The following is a 16,260-nucleotide window of genomic DNA, read 5'->3' as shown; positions in this document are numbered from 1 at the left end:
ATGGAGAGCCATTACATTCTGTCAGTAGACGTTGGCACAACAACGATCAGAGGACATGTTTACAACGAAAAAGCTGAGCTGGTCGGGGAAAGCATCCGAAAGGTAACATTCTAACAACAACCTTGTAAATACAGAATAACCGAATAACCATTGTGATTAGAGGGATAAATAAACCACTTCTAGAAACCACTTATGGAATATGAAAGAGCATACATAAAGGGGAATTCGAAGTTTATTTGGTAAAAATCGGTTTTGAAATGACTTGAGATAATAAAATGAAAAAAAAAAGAACAACAACAACAGTGGGGCCTTTTAAACAAAGTGCTCATAAATAGGAAGGTTGGTCCAAACTTTTATTAGGACATCTTATTCTTATCTTGGCCTTTGGATATCTTACCCCTTTCAAAACCAATTTTCATCGAGAGTTTTAATTCTTTTGATGGAAGAAATGTACAATAGTTCCATCATACTTCATAAGATGTTTCTCATTAATATCTCACAAAAGAGTTGGAAACCATCTGGAAACCTGGATACCTCGTCCTCATCTCAAACAACTACAATGAATTTATACCATCCCTTTTAGATGGTTGGCACTTGCTCTTTGGTCTACTGGCTAGACTCGGTATTCAGAACCTCTTCCAGTGACAGTGCCAGAATACACCAATGCAGATTAGGCCTACCTTGTGTTTGTTCGTATATTGCCACTTGTTGTGTTTTTTTTTATTTCATTATTTTGACAACATGTTTTATCTTTGAATACGATTATTACTAGTCCAAATATTCAGTTGATCTACCTAGTCTAGATTTACAGGTGTATACCGGCAAGTGAGACCATTCTGTTGCACGGGATGCTTAAAGCTGCTGCACATGATTAATTTATTTGCGCCTCGGAAAACATGTTGGTTTGGCAGCACTTACCTCGCTTTGGAGTACCGGTGCTGATGGAGACAGGAATCAGTGGAATAAGACGTATAGAACCGCAAATGACTTTCTGTGATGATGGTACTGGCTTGCTTGGTCTCTGTTATCTGGTTTCCGAGCTCTCTCTTTTTTTTTTTATTCCCCTTTTATTATAGCCCCTTATGTGGGTAGCCCTCCATTGCTTATCCCTAGGAACGGGTTGCCCAAGTTGGGCTTGGGGGGGGGGGGGGTTGAGATGCGCCGTGCGTACTAGGATGCCTGACATTATGTGTGTGTGCTGCGTGTGTGTGCGTATTGTATTGTTATGCATTGGCGCATCGATAAATGCACCATGCAACCTAATTGCCGGTTTTGGGCCAGGCATATTATGCCGCATGGATGAACATATGAACATATTTGTGGTATGTCACTTTATACAACAGTTCCGATTTCTGAGCAGCTCACGATGTTATCTAGCTCCTTAACCCCTAACGCCAGTAACGGTAATTCTTCCTTCAGTCAGATAGTTTTAGGTCTACACACAGATTAATTACAGTGCACTCCCTTTATAACGAACACAGTTATAACAAAATTTTTGTTACAGTGATGGAAAAATTAAGGCCATAAGATTATCCACTTTATGTATTTGTATTGTTTATTTGTTCGGTTATAACCAGAAATTTTGATACAATGAAAGAAAAGCGCCGGTCCCGAGGACTTCCTTATAATGAGAGTCCCGGCACTGTATTAAAAATAGAGTGTGTTTCATTTGTATGATGCCTATATTTTCAATGCAGAGTGTGATGATGAAGTCCTCAATACTAATGTGATTTATTATTATCAATTTACTGCAACATTGTAAATAAATGAAATCTATTTTTGCAAGTCAATGGCCCGATACAATCTACACCTAGACAAATATTTTTTTTTTTTTTTAAATAGATGTCTTGTGTTGTGAGGTACAGATAAATGCCTTTATGTTGTTATTGTTTCAAATATCCAGTTGGACTTCATCGTGCCAGAGCGTGGGTATGTGGAAATTGTTCCTGATAGCCTCTGGGCCCAGTTTCTTACTGTTGGAGCAGAAGCTTTAACAAGTGAGTCAGAGTTTGATATGAGTTATGATTTGCTTAAAGACTATATTCATATTTCAGGTACTTCAATTTTTCCACCATTTAAGTATTAAAGCCAATGATATATGTGGCATTCTGTTAAAATATTTTGATCCTGCCCCTGTTCCTTTTGTAGACAAAGCCACATAGTAACAGAAAATTTCTTTTGATCCAAAAGTAAATTGTTATTTTTATTTTCATTTCGTGGCTAATAACACCATAACAAAAATTGTAGACACAATGGCATTTTTTTCTTTGTAAACAGCTAAATGAATTTTTTTTTTTTTTTTTTGATAAAGGGTAGATGGTAAAGCATACGGCGTTATAGAGAAGTTCAAATGAACATATATTGCATCTTGTATGAAACTGGTTTCAAAATTCCAGATTCCAAAGTTCCTGCATCGAAGATTGACGCACTAGGCATCTCCGTGCAGAGGGCAACGTTCACGACGTGGAACAAACACACCATGGCGCACTATCATAACTTCATCTCGTGGAATGACACAAGGTCTGCGCAGTACACAGATTCAGTGAACAGGGCATACACGTTCAGGGTAGGCCTTCTCCCTTTATGGGAAAAAAAAGATAGTTTTACGACCTTTTCAGTTTTAAATTAATAGACCTGGACATTATCACAATCCACAATGCCGTAGTGTATGAGCTGAAACTATCATACAGGATATTGATAATCACCTAGATCTGTATCAAACACAAAGATCCAATCTAGCAATACAAATGTGCATGATTTATCTTGGAAGTCAACTTTCTGGTGTGAATTCACATGTAATTATTTTGTCCATTGATCTCCATGGAACTTGCAACTTTCTTCAAACAAAGGCGCACCAATTGAAATGGTAATTCTGGTGCACACTGCATGTCAGATCAGACTGTAGGAAGAAAGCAAAAATACATTAAAAAATAGTGCAGCTATGGCCTTTCACACATAGTACAGGAGCTGCAGAACATTTTTTTTTTTTAGGGGAGAGGTGCTGCGGGTAAACAGTAACCCTGCTTAGACAGGAAGAATCCAAGGACGAAACCTTCAGAAAATATCAGAGTTGTGATATTTTTCTGATTTTTTTTTTCTGATTATTTTCCTTTCTTTCTTTCTTTTTTTTTTACAGACCCCAAAAAGTGTTTGAGCTGCAGCCCCCCCCCCCCAGTTCAGCGGCCCCTGTATAATATTCACACCCCACATGCAAGTGTAAAGCCAGATTAGTGCTGCGCTATAAACGTTAATTCAATCGTATTACACATCATGGTGTCGATTGTATAAAAGGGAAAAGGAAAGGGAGAACTGTAATTGATTTGTACCTTTCATACATGAAATGCCTTGACCAAGGATATTCTCACCCACACTCCATAATTGTGTGGATGTTTCTTAGGCAGGTGTCCACTTACAATGTCCAGACAGCTGTGCCATTCCCACAAGAGGAAATTTTTGCAGTGTGGAAAGTTTATGCATTTCACGCACCCAGAAGCTAGTGCAAAAATAAAAGTATGTGCATATTTCTGCATTCCATTTTTTCCAGTAATTAATGTCCTGATTCCACGGAATTAAAAACATGGGAAGTTCATCTCACCTAGCAGACCGCGAAAAATTACGTCAAAATAGCCACTTTTACAGTAAAACCTCCTGAATACTTTTTGTGGTGAGGAAAATGATGTTTCTTTATGACTCGGGCATAAACTATGACTGTATTTTGTTCACTTCAAAATTGTTAAAGCGATGAAATCAAAGCACTTTTGAAGATCATTTTTCAAGCACTTCTTATTCACACATGCAGAGACAGATGGAGAACAAAGAATTCTGCTGGTACACTTGTGGCAGATAGATGTATTACACTTGAGGGAACTACCTAACGTTTGTTCTGAATATATCAATTGTGAAATTCAAAACCTTTGAATCTTATTCACTGGGAAACTAATAGTCATAAAATTTACAAATTTAGTGAAAGATATACATGACAATTGATGCAGATATACATGTGTTTTTTTAACAAGTGAAATGATGGTTCTGTAGATAAAAACAGAGTGTGAGATGTGTAATTGCCAACAATTGTATCTCAAAGCTCTTTTACCCATCAAAACAGTGCTTTTTCATGTGGTATAATAATGTTTACAGTGATACAAATTTGAAAATATATGCAGAAATGTGTGACATGGCATCATACATTATTTCCTGGAGGCCTTCTGGGTATCAAAATAAAATTACCTTGGATCTCTCATCTTCAAAATTATATGAGCAATGTGACAACAATATTAGATATCATGATAATTCATTCAGATCATACTTTGACACTTCAGAAACAATGGCTTTGCAGGTTACCTCATTTCTTTGCACGCCACAACTCGGGGATTATGACATCATACTTTTTTTTAGATACAAATCCACCGTAATTCATCACACTGTTGTGAAATTTTGCCGAGATTTTGACAGCTAGAAAGAGACATTTCCCACCCAAATACTTTGCTTCAGTTTCCTTGCATTTTTAGGGATCCATCCTCTTGACAGTTGATGCGACTGTTTTAATCCTGCAGGGTCTGAAGGGAGGTGCAAAAATTCTGAAATGGATAACGGGAAGCAGGCGATATGAGGCAGCGAGCGTGTTCTCCTTCACAGCACAACTGGCAAGTATCAACTGAAAAACCTACTCTGATCAGGTTTTGTAAAAGGTGCAGAGACATGGTTGTATTTGAGAGCTGTTGGTGTGTTGGTGATAACAGCTCATCTTTTGATCACAAAAACAGATAAATGTAATCTTTAATCAATCTAACATGATCAACCTACAGTGCCATGTTTCTCCTTGGAGAGAATGGCTACCCAGTGAGATCGAACTTGGTCCAGGTGTCTTTATGATAGCAATTAGCTATAATTGCTTTCAAGCAATGGAGATTGTATTCATACACAGTGCAGGCAGAGATACGCTATGTGTGTTAAAGGTCAAGTAGCAAATGCTTGAATCTCATTCGCGTGGACCTAAATCATCCCAGTCAAGGGATTATTATCACCATTGTCATCATCTTTGTCATCAACATTATCTGTTTCTATCTAAAGAGGTACCTGTAATTTGATCTTGAACTCAGGGCACGCCATTCTCACATAAATGCTGTTATCAGCTCATCATGCACCATGGTGTAGCACAAAGTTTACCACAAGGTGCTACTGTAGTGGTTTTAGGTGTTGTTTATCAGTGCTAGTTTCCTCTCTTGTTTGCAGTGCATTCACTTTGCAGTGATAGGGAGGAAACATGGATTTGATAATGAAGAGACACTGCCACATTAATGATCTTTATAACTGTTTTAAAGGGATGGTACAGTATTGGTGGAAATGAGAATTGGGCTTTTAACTTTTTGCGAGATACCAAGAAAACACTTATGATATAGTACAGAGCATACCATTTTAAGAGGAATTCAAAGTTTATTTGATGAAAATCGGGTTTGGAATGACTGAAACATCCAAAAACAAAGTAAAACAAAGCGATCGCAATAAAGTGTGGGTCCCACACTTTATTAGAATCACTCTTTTTTTATATCTCAGCCATTTCAAAACCAATTTTCATCAAATAGACGTTGAATTCCTCTTAGAATTACATGCTCTTTCATATTTCATAAGAGGTTTCTCATTATCTCACCAAAAAATGTTAGAAACCTGAAATTAGGTCTCAACCAAAACTGTACGGTCCTTTTAAAGCTCTGATTTGTTTGTGCTCTAGTTTTGCCAAATTCATGTTGTTGTTTTTTTTTTATTTAAACCTGCAGGTAAAGATGTGGAATTGTAGTGAAAACTTTCATATGACAATATTTATGAAATATTCAGACCACATACCCACTATAGTATGAGCTCAAGAGTTTCTAAATCATTTCAAAATGTAGATATTTGAATGCTATTCTCCTGTGTTGTTTGATTGATTAAATATGCTGCATAATACCACATATGCAGACCATGACATGATGGTGCTGGCAAAAAGTTGAATATTTTAGTCACGTGACAAGACATAGATCGGTTGGGAGTTGTGTGTCGGTTTTGGTCATCAAAGAATGTACATAATGATCATAGCACATGGGTTCCGTGGTATCACACACATTTCCTGTTATTTGTTCCATTCACCATGTGATATCAGGGATCATGTTGTGATTGTGCAGCTCTGCCCCCCCCCCCCCCCCTTGGGATTGTGCACCAGCAGGGAAAAGAGGGTTGAATTTCTCATATTCCCCTCTTTGGCAAAGGTCTATGGGATTTGCGTGTTAAAAATAAAGGGAATATAGCATCCGGGCACTTGAGCTCCCAATGAGGAAACTTTGCTGTTTATGACAGTTCCTCGCGGAGTGGTTTTGCAACGAAGGGCAAATTCCCATAGGTTAAGACATAAAACTAAAGGACGATTGCTGTTACTGTGTGAGCTGGCTGTTTTTACACGTGCCGCATACCCGAGTTTCGTGACAGAGGGCAAATTCCCATAGGTTAACACGTAAAAATAGAGGACGTTCCCTGCGCCTGTGCGAGTTGGCTGTTATATGCATGCCGCGTACCTGAGCTGTGTATAGGGATGTAGCGCGCTGTGTGGTGTAGAGCTCGAGCTGGCGCCGAGTGGAATACCATAAATTGGGAAGTTGTAAAAAGTTTACATTGTAATGATTTATTGTACTGCTCAAGATGCCTGAAATGGGTAATGATAATGATATGGACTGTCTACTTTCGGGGGATACGACATTAATTGCCCTCACTAGAATTGTATTGCCCTCGTCTTCAACTCGGCAATACAATTCTAGTTCAGGCAATAGATGTCGTATCCCCCTCAAGGCTAGTCCATATTATGTTAAAGGGATGGTACAGTATTGGTGGAGATGAGAATTGGGCTTTTAACTTTTTGCGAGATACCAAGAAAACACTTATGATATAGTACAGAGCATACCATTTTAAGAGGAATTCAAAGTTTATTTGATAAAAATCGGGTTAGGAATGACTGAAACATCCAAAAACAAAGTAAAACAAAGCGATCGTCATAAAGTGTGGGTCCCACACTCCATTAGAATCGCTCTTTTTTTGATATCTCAGCCATTTCAAAACCAATTTTCATCAAATAAACGTTGAATTCCTCATAGAATTGCATGCTCTTTCATATTTCATGAGAGGTTTCTCATTATCTTACCAAAAAATGTTAGAAACCTGAAATTTGGTCTCAACCAAAACTATACAACCCCTTTAATATTAACTGTTTTGAAGGTGATAGTGCAAGTTCTTGACCCAAGTTCATTCTTTCAGATATGCCGAGACCTGAAACTAAGCCAAAGGTCAAAGCATGTCATTGAAGATCAAAGACTTATGCCATGAACCCAATGATAAAGCTGTCAAGAATTGTTTTACACTGAGCAATAATGAATATTTGATGGTAAATGGTGTTGAGGCATTGTTGTAAAATATACACATATTTTCAAGATTTAGACCAGCTATGTTATCTCCCATCAATAGTATTATTTTATTTGAAATTGAATTTCTTTTTGTTTTTCTCCTATTTCAGGTCATAATGAGACTGTGTTGGGTTCTTGACAACATCAAAGGTGTAAGTCTTCCAATTTCATATTGGACTTGTTTTAAAGAAGACCATCCTTTGCTCCCAACCCCTCCCCAAGAGCAATTAAGGCATCCCCTAGTTTAGAACATGTGTGTAAACATGATATAAGTATTCAAAAAATGTAAATATTTCTCAGTCATAGACAAAAAGACAATAATTTTATCAGATGAGATAAGAAAATTTATTAATTCTTAAAACTGTGACGAAGATATACAGTGAAACAGATGATCAGGTTTGGTCATAAATTAAACAAGTATAACCTACGCAACTTCATCAGTGGTTGCTTTGTAACTCCCCAACAGTTTTACACAATCACATCACATGATATAATGATAATTTTTTTCTCTCTGTCATGCCACTGCTTGCAGATTCGAGAGGATCTCGCCAATGGAGATGTTCTCTTTGGTACGATCGAAACGTGGCTGGTGTGGAAATTGACTGAAGGTATGTTCCATGAAAACTGGCACCACGTATTGCTCTGTGTGCTATTTGTAGACATGACAAGCGATTTATGAGTCTTGTCTGGGTCAGCCACAATACATGTATCTCATAATCCGTCTTATTTTCTGATATCACAAACAAATGTAGTTTATACTGGGAGCATCTATATTCATACATTTTGAAACTTTTGAATTCACTGGGTCATTGGATAGTTATGCCTTGAAACATGTTTGTCTTATGACTTTGCAAGAAAGCACTGTGCTTTGAAGTATATTTTTGTATTGACTTTAATTTGCATGGTCTTCAAACTATAAAAACAGTAAAGAGAAACTCCACATTACTTTCGCTAGAATTTCTGCTTTTACGGTGTAGTCAAATGGAGAACTATTAGTCCATCAGAGCATGTTTGTTGTAGTTGGCTTCAAGAATAAATAAGACAAAAAGAGAATTCATGTGGGATGCAAGGTTACTTGATGCAAGGTTACTTCTTCTTCTTCAAAAAAAAAATTAAAGAAAAATGTGTAAGAGACATGTAAAATATCAAAGCACACTTTGTACAATTATGCTGTAAGTTATAATTTTATATATCCAGTGATGGCAAGGTTGTATGAAGGACACAAAGTACATAAAATTTTATTGCTCAGATTGTAGATACATATTCTTTAATTTCAGTGAATTCAAATCCAACAATATCTGTCTCTTTTGTGCCTTCAGGAAAAGTCCATGCTACGGATCCATCAAACTTAAGTGCAACAGGACTCTACGACCTATTCATTGTAAGTAACAAAAGATGATGGAATATTAGAGTGTAGGAATTTATTTCCTAAATTTTTACGAGAGCAACAAATGTGTCTTGTTTCTCCAGCGGCAGCAAAATGATTTTGTCCTGAATGAAGAGATCTGGGTCATTCCATGTGGTGGGGAGGGGGGGGGGGGAGGTGAGGGGTGAATAAAATGACGTGCATGTAATGCAGGTACGAGATATTTCATTACCCACTGAAGATTAATTCATCTATCGAATGTTTTGGATACCGTGGATGCGTAGTGGTGCCCTGCTAAATTCATACCCGTTTCAGCTTGTAAATAAGGACATATTTGCTGTGAATTAAATTTCTTTTGTTTTACATATATGTAACATGGACATCATATTGATAAAACATTCACACCAAATTTCAAGATTCCTGTTTTGATAACTGACGCTTAAGCACTTTCACGTAGTTGGCCGAGTTGTTCTCACTGAAATAAATAATAGCAAATGTCGCTGAGCTTATGATGACACATAGTTTCTCAGTTCTGTTATATCTCAAACGTTGGCCTAACCCAATGGAATGATCCTGATACCAAAGAGATGGCAAGTGGTGAGATTTTTTTTTGTCTAGATGGATCATCTTTTGCAACCGATAAGAACCTTGGTTTAACTTGGTCTTGTGATGCATTTGTAGAAAATGGATATGTCATAAGAGTGGAATGAAAGTGCTTGTACATGGATTCTCTCGCTCTCTTTCTCTAATGTTCTCAATAGTCAATATCTATAAAGTGATTCCTCCTTCCCCTTTTCTGCATTATCGCAAAACAGGCAAACTGGAACAGTATTCACATGAACTACCTCGGCCTGCCGCGATCGCTGCTCCCAGAAATCAGAGACACGAGGTGAGTGATTTGTGTTGATCTGGGGATGGGGCTGTTAGGAGTGATTAGCACCTCTGAACAGGCTGAAGTGCTCTTTGCTTTAAAGGACAAAATCACCTTCATATATGTGTGAACTGAGTGAATGCACCAATATCTATAGTAGAACACATCTCTGAAATTTGGGGGAAATTGAACAATCTGTTCAAAAGTTTTTAAAATTCAAATTGTGAGGATATTGTTGGATTGGAAGACTCATACAATTTGTGATGTCACATGTGTAGAACAATATAAAGAAAATACAAAGAGAATTCCACAAAATTTCTTTTTTTCCTAATTTTTTTTTTTTCTCCATTTCCTCAACCTGTTACTAACATTTGTTACGGGTAATATTATTTCCCCTGCCTTTTGACAGAGTCAAGTCAGATGCTCTTTTATTATGTGAGAGAATTGAAGATATGTTGAATTTTCCTTATATTTTGTATTCTTCACATGGCTTTGTGTCAGTCAAAGTAGAAACTTGTGCATGTAGAAGGTTGGGGGGGGGGGGAGGACAAAGACAATTCGTCATCATGGTAATAATTGTATTTTGTCATTTTGCCTTCACAGTGGTGACTTTGGTATATGCTCTGAGGAGTTCTTCGGGGCAGCCATTCCAATACGGGCCTTGGTGAGTTGAGAACTTTTTTTTACTGCATTATATTCCTGTATCTCAGAAATGATCTGTTCTCATTCAAAAAATAATCACCTTTTTTAAAGCATTATTTTTGGTGTATCACAGATGTGAAGCATGTAAAAACTAGAAGGAGATATTTGATATATGTAAACTTGCTTCCTGTCACACCAGCAACATCAATAAGTAAGCATCAAATTCTCCTTTTGGGTGGTGAGTTAGCGCAGTCGTTAACACGTCTGCCTTATGATCTAAAGGACCCGTGTTCAATTCCTGCATCCCACTGAGCAATGATGTGTGTAATCATACCATCCCCTCTAGTAAGAGGCAAAACACTCTGCCCCTCGGATAGGACATAAAATGGAGGTCCCGTGTATGAGAGAGTCACAACTCACGCATGTAAAAGATCCCGCTTCATTTATTCATCACAAAGAGCAGGGTGTTTAACCCAATGAAGTGGTCCCGCCTAACATCCAACTGGACCCCATGGAAGACCAGCTATTGCAGCTGAATATGGGCTATCCAGCCATCTTCTAAGATGGAAATCAAACAAACAAACAAACAAATAAACTTTCCTTTATATTTCAGGTTGGGGATCAACAGGGCGCCCTCTTTGGCCAGTGCTGCTTTGACAGCGGAGATGTCAAGCTGACCCTGGGTACCGGTGCCTTCATGGTGGTCAACACGGGAAAGATGCCCTCCGTCCCTGCTCGTGGTATGTCGGTTGGGTGCTCAGAAAAATCATCACAACATACCTGTACATATACAGTCTAACATTGCAGCATGTGTGCAGTTTAAAAGAATAAAAGATTGTTAATTATTGATGTGATGATTTTAATTGCTGTGATATTATGTTAATGAGTTTACTGGATATTAAACCTCATATCTGAGTGAACTATACCAAATTTCATATTTGTAGGTCAGTAACAACCAATGTTTATTTTCCTTGGGAGGATATATTTCTATGAGATGGATTTTAGTACCTGGAATCCAGTTTGCATTCATTAGTTGTTGTCCTGTTGGGCAAGCCTCTGACAAGCTTGCTCTCTGTCAGAATCAATTTCGTTAATAAAGGTTTGAATAAATTTTTAATGTACAGTCTAATCAGCCATAGCAGCCATCTATCTGTACCTTCTGTCTGTCCCTAGCAATTACTTGTATTTGCGAAGCTTTGGACTGTACAGTCCTACCTCAATTATCTGGTCATCACTTTCCGGTATCTCTCAATTGCTTGCACATGGACTGTCGTGTGATTGCCTTTTGCATTTCTGTGCAGACTACTGTTGCTAGAAGGAATGAAGGTTAAGAGGAAGGTGCATTTCCACTCATATTTCATTTCATTTCTACATTGTTTTAATTATGAAACGTGCAAGTATAACATGTCATTCATCACAGTAAAAATACATTAACATGCCCTATGTACAATATCCCCCAAACAATGTCCTTAAAAGTGTCTACTTGAGCATATCTTGCTTATCAGTTCGTATCACTTATCCGGATGGGCGCCGATCCTGACATGACCAGATAACTAGATTAGACTCTTGTAGTAAACTGGTCCATGGAGTAACATTGTATTTATATCCTTTTAACAATCTATGTAAATATAATGGGTTGTCTGTATTAATAAACTGGTCAGTTGAGTTATATATCCCTTGAGTGGTGTGTGTGGACAAGTTGTATTGTGTAAGAGTAAACTGGTCAATTGCCTTCGATTGTACATTTATATGTCACGTTTCAGGTGCCTATCCCCTTGTGGCGTGGCGAATAAAAGGAGAGATCTGCTACGCCATGGAGTGTAACCAGTCAGACTGTGGCACGGTCGTTGAATGGGGAGCAGCCATGGGTGAGTACCTTTAAATCATGTTACATATTGGAAGGCAACACACACTGTTTCTCAGAAACAATATTTTTTTTTTTTTGGGGGGGTGGGGGTCTGTGATATGAGAAAGTCGTCACTAGTTGCGTTTACACTTACGGTACTCTGCGAAGCTAAAGTTCTCAAAATGTTGACAATGTTACCACCAATTTTTCCGAAAACTTCTTATGAAACTTCTTGCTGAACTTGCCACTCAAGTGAGGGAAATTTCCCAAACCCGCACAAATCTTTTTGAAGTTTGTGCAGTTTGACCAACTGAAACTTTGCGAAATTTGTCACATGACCGGTTCACTGCCTGTTTGCCGTCGTGCCTCCAAGGTGCGCGCTCATTGGGATGTACATGTGTGCATTGTTTATGCAACAGTCAATGCCTGTCAGGCAGTGTGCACTTTTTTCTTTGTTGTGCATGCACACCAGTGACCTAAACTTTGAGAACTTCAATTTCAAAAAGTTTTGCTGCCAGTGTGATTCAATGAGCAAACTTCATGAAGAATTCTCAAAGTTAAACTTTGAGAAGTTTTTTTTTTTCTGTGTCTGGTGATATAGAAATAAAGCAGAGTTGCCAGTCTCTCCTTTACTTTTTCTTTTCGCTCGTCTTCTCTTTTTCTCTTTCTCCACCACAAAGGCTACTACAGAAGTCCTGCTGAGTCAGAAGAGCTGGCTAAGTCAGTTGATAGCAGCGGCGGTGTCTACTTTGTCCCTGCATTCAAGGGGTTACTGGTGAGTTGATGCACCTACGGTAGATCTCATGCTAGATGCTTTTCAAGTGCCTTGCTTCTGCATTATGATATATTTCACCATGACTGTGTCCAGATATTATTGTCACTTTGACTACTACTTGACCTTTGACCTCCCACAGGCCCCTGTCAACGACCTTTGTGCCTGTGCCTGCCTGGTTGGCCTGACGCCCAAAACCAGACCCGCCCATGTGACCAGAGCAATGCTGGAGTCCATCATGTTTAGGTAAAGAAATCCCTACCTGCCTTTTGTCAGTCGGTTGCACCGAGTCAGATTAACTGCTCTTCTTTTTCTTCTTCTTTAAAAACAGTCCAGCTTGAACATTTTTAAAACTCTTGTGATAATTTTGTCCTGTACTGTGTGTGTGAATGGCATGTGGAGAAACCTGCAAGTTTTTTAATCTCGTGATGCAACTCGTCGCAGTTCAGTCCGCACACTTGGGTGCATGGGGTCATGCTTTTATAATTGTTCAGACATCTGCAGTCTGGAGATTCAAAGAGATTCATGTGCAGCTGAGTGATTTTTTTTTCTTTTGTTGTGTGTGAAGAGTGCCAAATAACATTAATTGTGTGTTTTTTTGTTGTTGTTTTTTTTGCATTGTGATGCAAAAACTGATAACTCCTGCATGTGAATGGGGCTACTGAGTCAAAAAGGTCCCAACTAATGAGTAGCTTTATCTTTACTTCATGGTGATGCTCTTGTTCTTGTGTATTTTATTCTAGGTGTAAACAGCTGTATGAACTCCAGAAGGTGGTGAGCAGGGTGAAACTTAATCCTACTATCAGGTGAGTCAGACTGAATATTTCCCTCCACTTTGCTTTGTTTAACCTTCCAAATACTGTGCATTGTTTGCAGATTGCCATGCGTGCTGGAGTGCATTCTTTACCAATTGGTACAGATGTCTGGAAACTAATTGTCAATGAGTAAAGATTTATAAACTTCATCTCCCTAGTCCCTATCATGTCACCATGGCCTTCTTTGGTTTGGACTGAGGCACATGGGGGGGGGGGGTGGGATCCAGGAATTCTGTAAAAGGGGGGCAAACAATATTTCTGGTGCTACTTCTGGGTTTCATCTCATTTTTTCTTTCTTTTTCTTTTCTTTTGTTTTAGCAAAAAATAAAGAGGGGCACGCATCCGGTGCACCCCCCTCTGGATCCGCCACTGTTACTACACCTGTTGCTTTGCTCACTTTACAACTAGGTCAAGTTTGGATTGATTACTGTTCTTGCCCTAGTTTGACCAGTGTGAGGATGATGAGGGGAAAATTCCTAAGTCCAGGTGGTCTGTATTCTCTTGCCTAAGTTCTGATGTCCATCTATCACTGTTCTTGTCCAAAGGGTGAATGGCGGTGCGAGCCAGAACAACTTTCTTCTGCAGCTAGCGGCGAATCTCTTGAAGAATCCCATAGAGAGGGCAACCAATTTGGACATGTCGTGCCTCGGGGCCGCCTTCCTAGCTGGACTGGCTGCTGGTATGCATCTCTCCTTTTTGTCTTTGGTTGCCCCAGCAAAAATATTGCACCAGATATAGTGTCATTTCTAATATAAACTAGTGAACGATGAGTATGTGAGAATCTTGGTAAAATCTTGTTGAATGTCACTAGATTATTGATTGTATATTATTTGGAGAATTTGTTTGATAACTTTGTTTACTCTATTCCTGTTACTGTAAAAGTGGATATTTTCGCGCGACTAATTTTTCGCGCTAGGCCGGGTCAGAAGAGTTTCGCGTGTTATTAATTCCGCGGAATCAAGACATCACGCACAGGAACGTACGGCAAGCAAAAATATTCACGTGCTTTTATTTTCGCGCTAGTTTCTGGTTGCGCGAAATGCGCGAAAATTTCAACACCGCGAAAATTTCCACTTTTATAGTAAGTTGAGATATTTGCGATTAAAGCTGTAACAACAACCAAAATGTGTGTCGTAGAAGCCATCAGGTCATGATGATAGCATCTTTTGAAGGAAATTTTACACTTGTGACAGTATTAATGAACAAGGAAATATGGAGATGCTTCTCAATATCTTTCCAAGATTTATTCATTTTACTTGTTGCGATTTGAGGGGCTGGATTATCAGTAGGCATGTACACAGTGTGCACAACATTACAAGGTGTGACCACTACAGTCATGTGTCTATTTGTAAATTTTTGGTGGAATAGATACTGAATCCTCGGGAAGTGGCAAAAATTGTGAGTTTTTCCCTCAAGTACTGTAATTGCCAGCGATAAGGTCACACTATTTCCAGTAAAGCAGTAAATTTTGGGTGCGGCCTTTACGCCACCACAACGAAATCATGATCTCTCCAACCTGGTAAATCAATCCCACAGACAATGCTACGTTTCACAGTTTAAGTGACAACTTGTTTCTTGTCGTCAGTGAATGATAACTGCTGTTGTTTCTGTGTCAGTTTTGAAGAGATTAGCAGTCTTGAACACAAAACACAGCAGGAACAAGTACTGTAAGTTTCCACAGACACGGCAGTCATTGCTGTTCAATGACATGCCCCGCACGCATCACACAATAGCACTATCTCACATGATTCATCTGTTATTGCATAACAAGATACATGTGTATTGCGTGTGTGAATGAAAGCTTAGATCAGAGTAATATCCCTTCTGCTTTTATTCTTAGTTGTCAATATTGGGATGTGGCTTATACTTTGCTGCAGCCTTATCTCCAGCAAATACAGAAGTCAATGTCTTCGAATGTACCAACTATGTAACAACTTTGGGAAAGGGTGTACACTGTAGGAAAACAATAGAAACAAATATTGAGAAGTATGGCGCTCTGAATTTTCAAATTCTGCAGGGGTTTGGAAGGACAAGGAAGAACTGAAACGTCTAAGGAAGACGGACGTCACTTTCCAGCCGCAGCCAATCACGGGTGAGGACCGGGAATTCGAGATGTGGGAGCGGGCGTTGCAGAGGGGCGCAAAGTGGTACACAGACTGACGAGGCCCAGCCACCTCCAAGCATCCTTGCTGTACACACAGGCTCTTGTAATCCCTTCAACAATTAGGGATTTTTGTGAGTGCCTTAATAAAAAATAATAAAAAAAATGCTGTAATCATGTGATAGCGATCTTATCACTTGAAGTAAGTGGAAATGAAACAAAATTATGATGGGAAAAATGAGTGAAAGTTATTATCAAGTGGAGAAAAACTTCTTTTAAACTGAGATTTAGGGAAACAGTATGTCTTTCTCGAAAAGAGTGTTGCAGTTAAATATCGCGAGGTGTCTTAATTGCAGTTGCAGACCAGGAAATGACCAAACTGATGCAAGTGCATTTTTTGTTTGCTCAGTAGCTGCAGTCACT

General features: G+C 38.7%; 1 protein-coding gene across 1 annotated transcript; it reads left to right on the top strand.

Annotated features, from left to right (window-relative positions):
• LOC140244712 (glycerol kinase 5-like) lies at positions 1-15,915 on the top strand. Its single transcript, XM_072324328.1, has 16 exons — positions 1-102; positions 1,904-1,997; positions 2,397-2,566; positions 4,554-4,643; positions 7,535-7,576; positions 7,957-8,032; positions 8,744-8,805; positions 9,606-9,679; positions 10,265-10,325; positions 10,917-11,043; positions 12,067-12,171; positions 12,830-12,924; positions 13,064-13,167; positions 13,665-13,727; positions 14,282-14,415; positions 15,754-15,915. Exons 1-16 carry the CDS (start codon positions 1-3, stop codon positions 15,894-15,896), a joined length of 1,542 nt encoding a protein of 513 aa, XP_072180429.1. The 3' UTR covers positions 15,897-15,915.
• The last annotated feature ends 345 nt before the right edge of the window (positions 15,916-16,260 follow it).

The sequence above is a fragment of the Diadema setosum genome, chromosome 21, assembly GCF_964275005.1.
Source record: "Diadema setosum chromosome 21, eeDiaSeto1, whole genome shotgun sequence".
NCBI classification, from domain to species: domain Eukaryota; kingdom Metazoa; phylum Echinodermata; class Echinoidea; order Diadematoida; family Diadematidae; genus Diadema; species Diadema setosum.
The sequence above is the reverse complement of the archived record's forward strand: the minus strand, read 5'-3'. Positions and strand labels throughout refer to the sequence as shown.

Bases quoted from the DNA above. Each gene is read 5' to 3' on its own strand.
- LOC140244712 (XM_072324328.1), top strand. From the start codon at position 1: ATGGAGAGCCATTACATTCTGTCAGTAGACGTTGGCACAACAACGATC. The intron at 1,998-2,396 runs GTGAGTCAGAGT...TCAAAATTCCAG, and splicing joins TGGAGCAGAAGCTTTAACAA to ATTCCAAAGTTCCTGCATCG. The intron at 12,925-13,063 runs GTGAGTTGATGC...GACCTCCCACAG, and splicing joins CTGCATTCAAGGGGTTACTG to GCCCCTGTCAACGACCTTTG.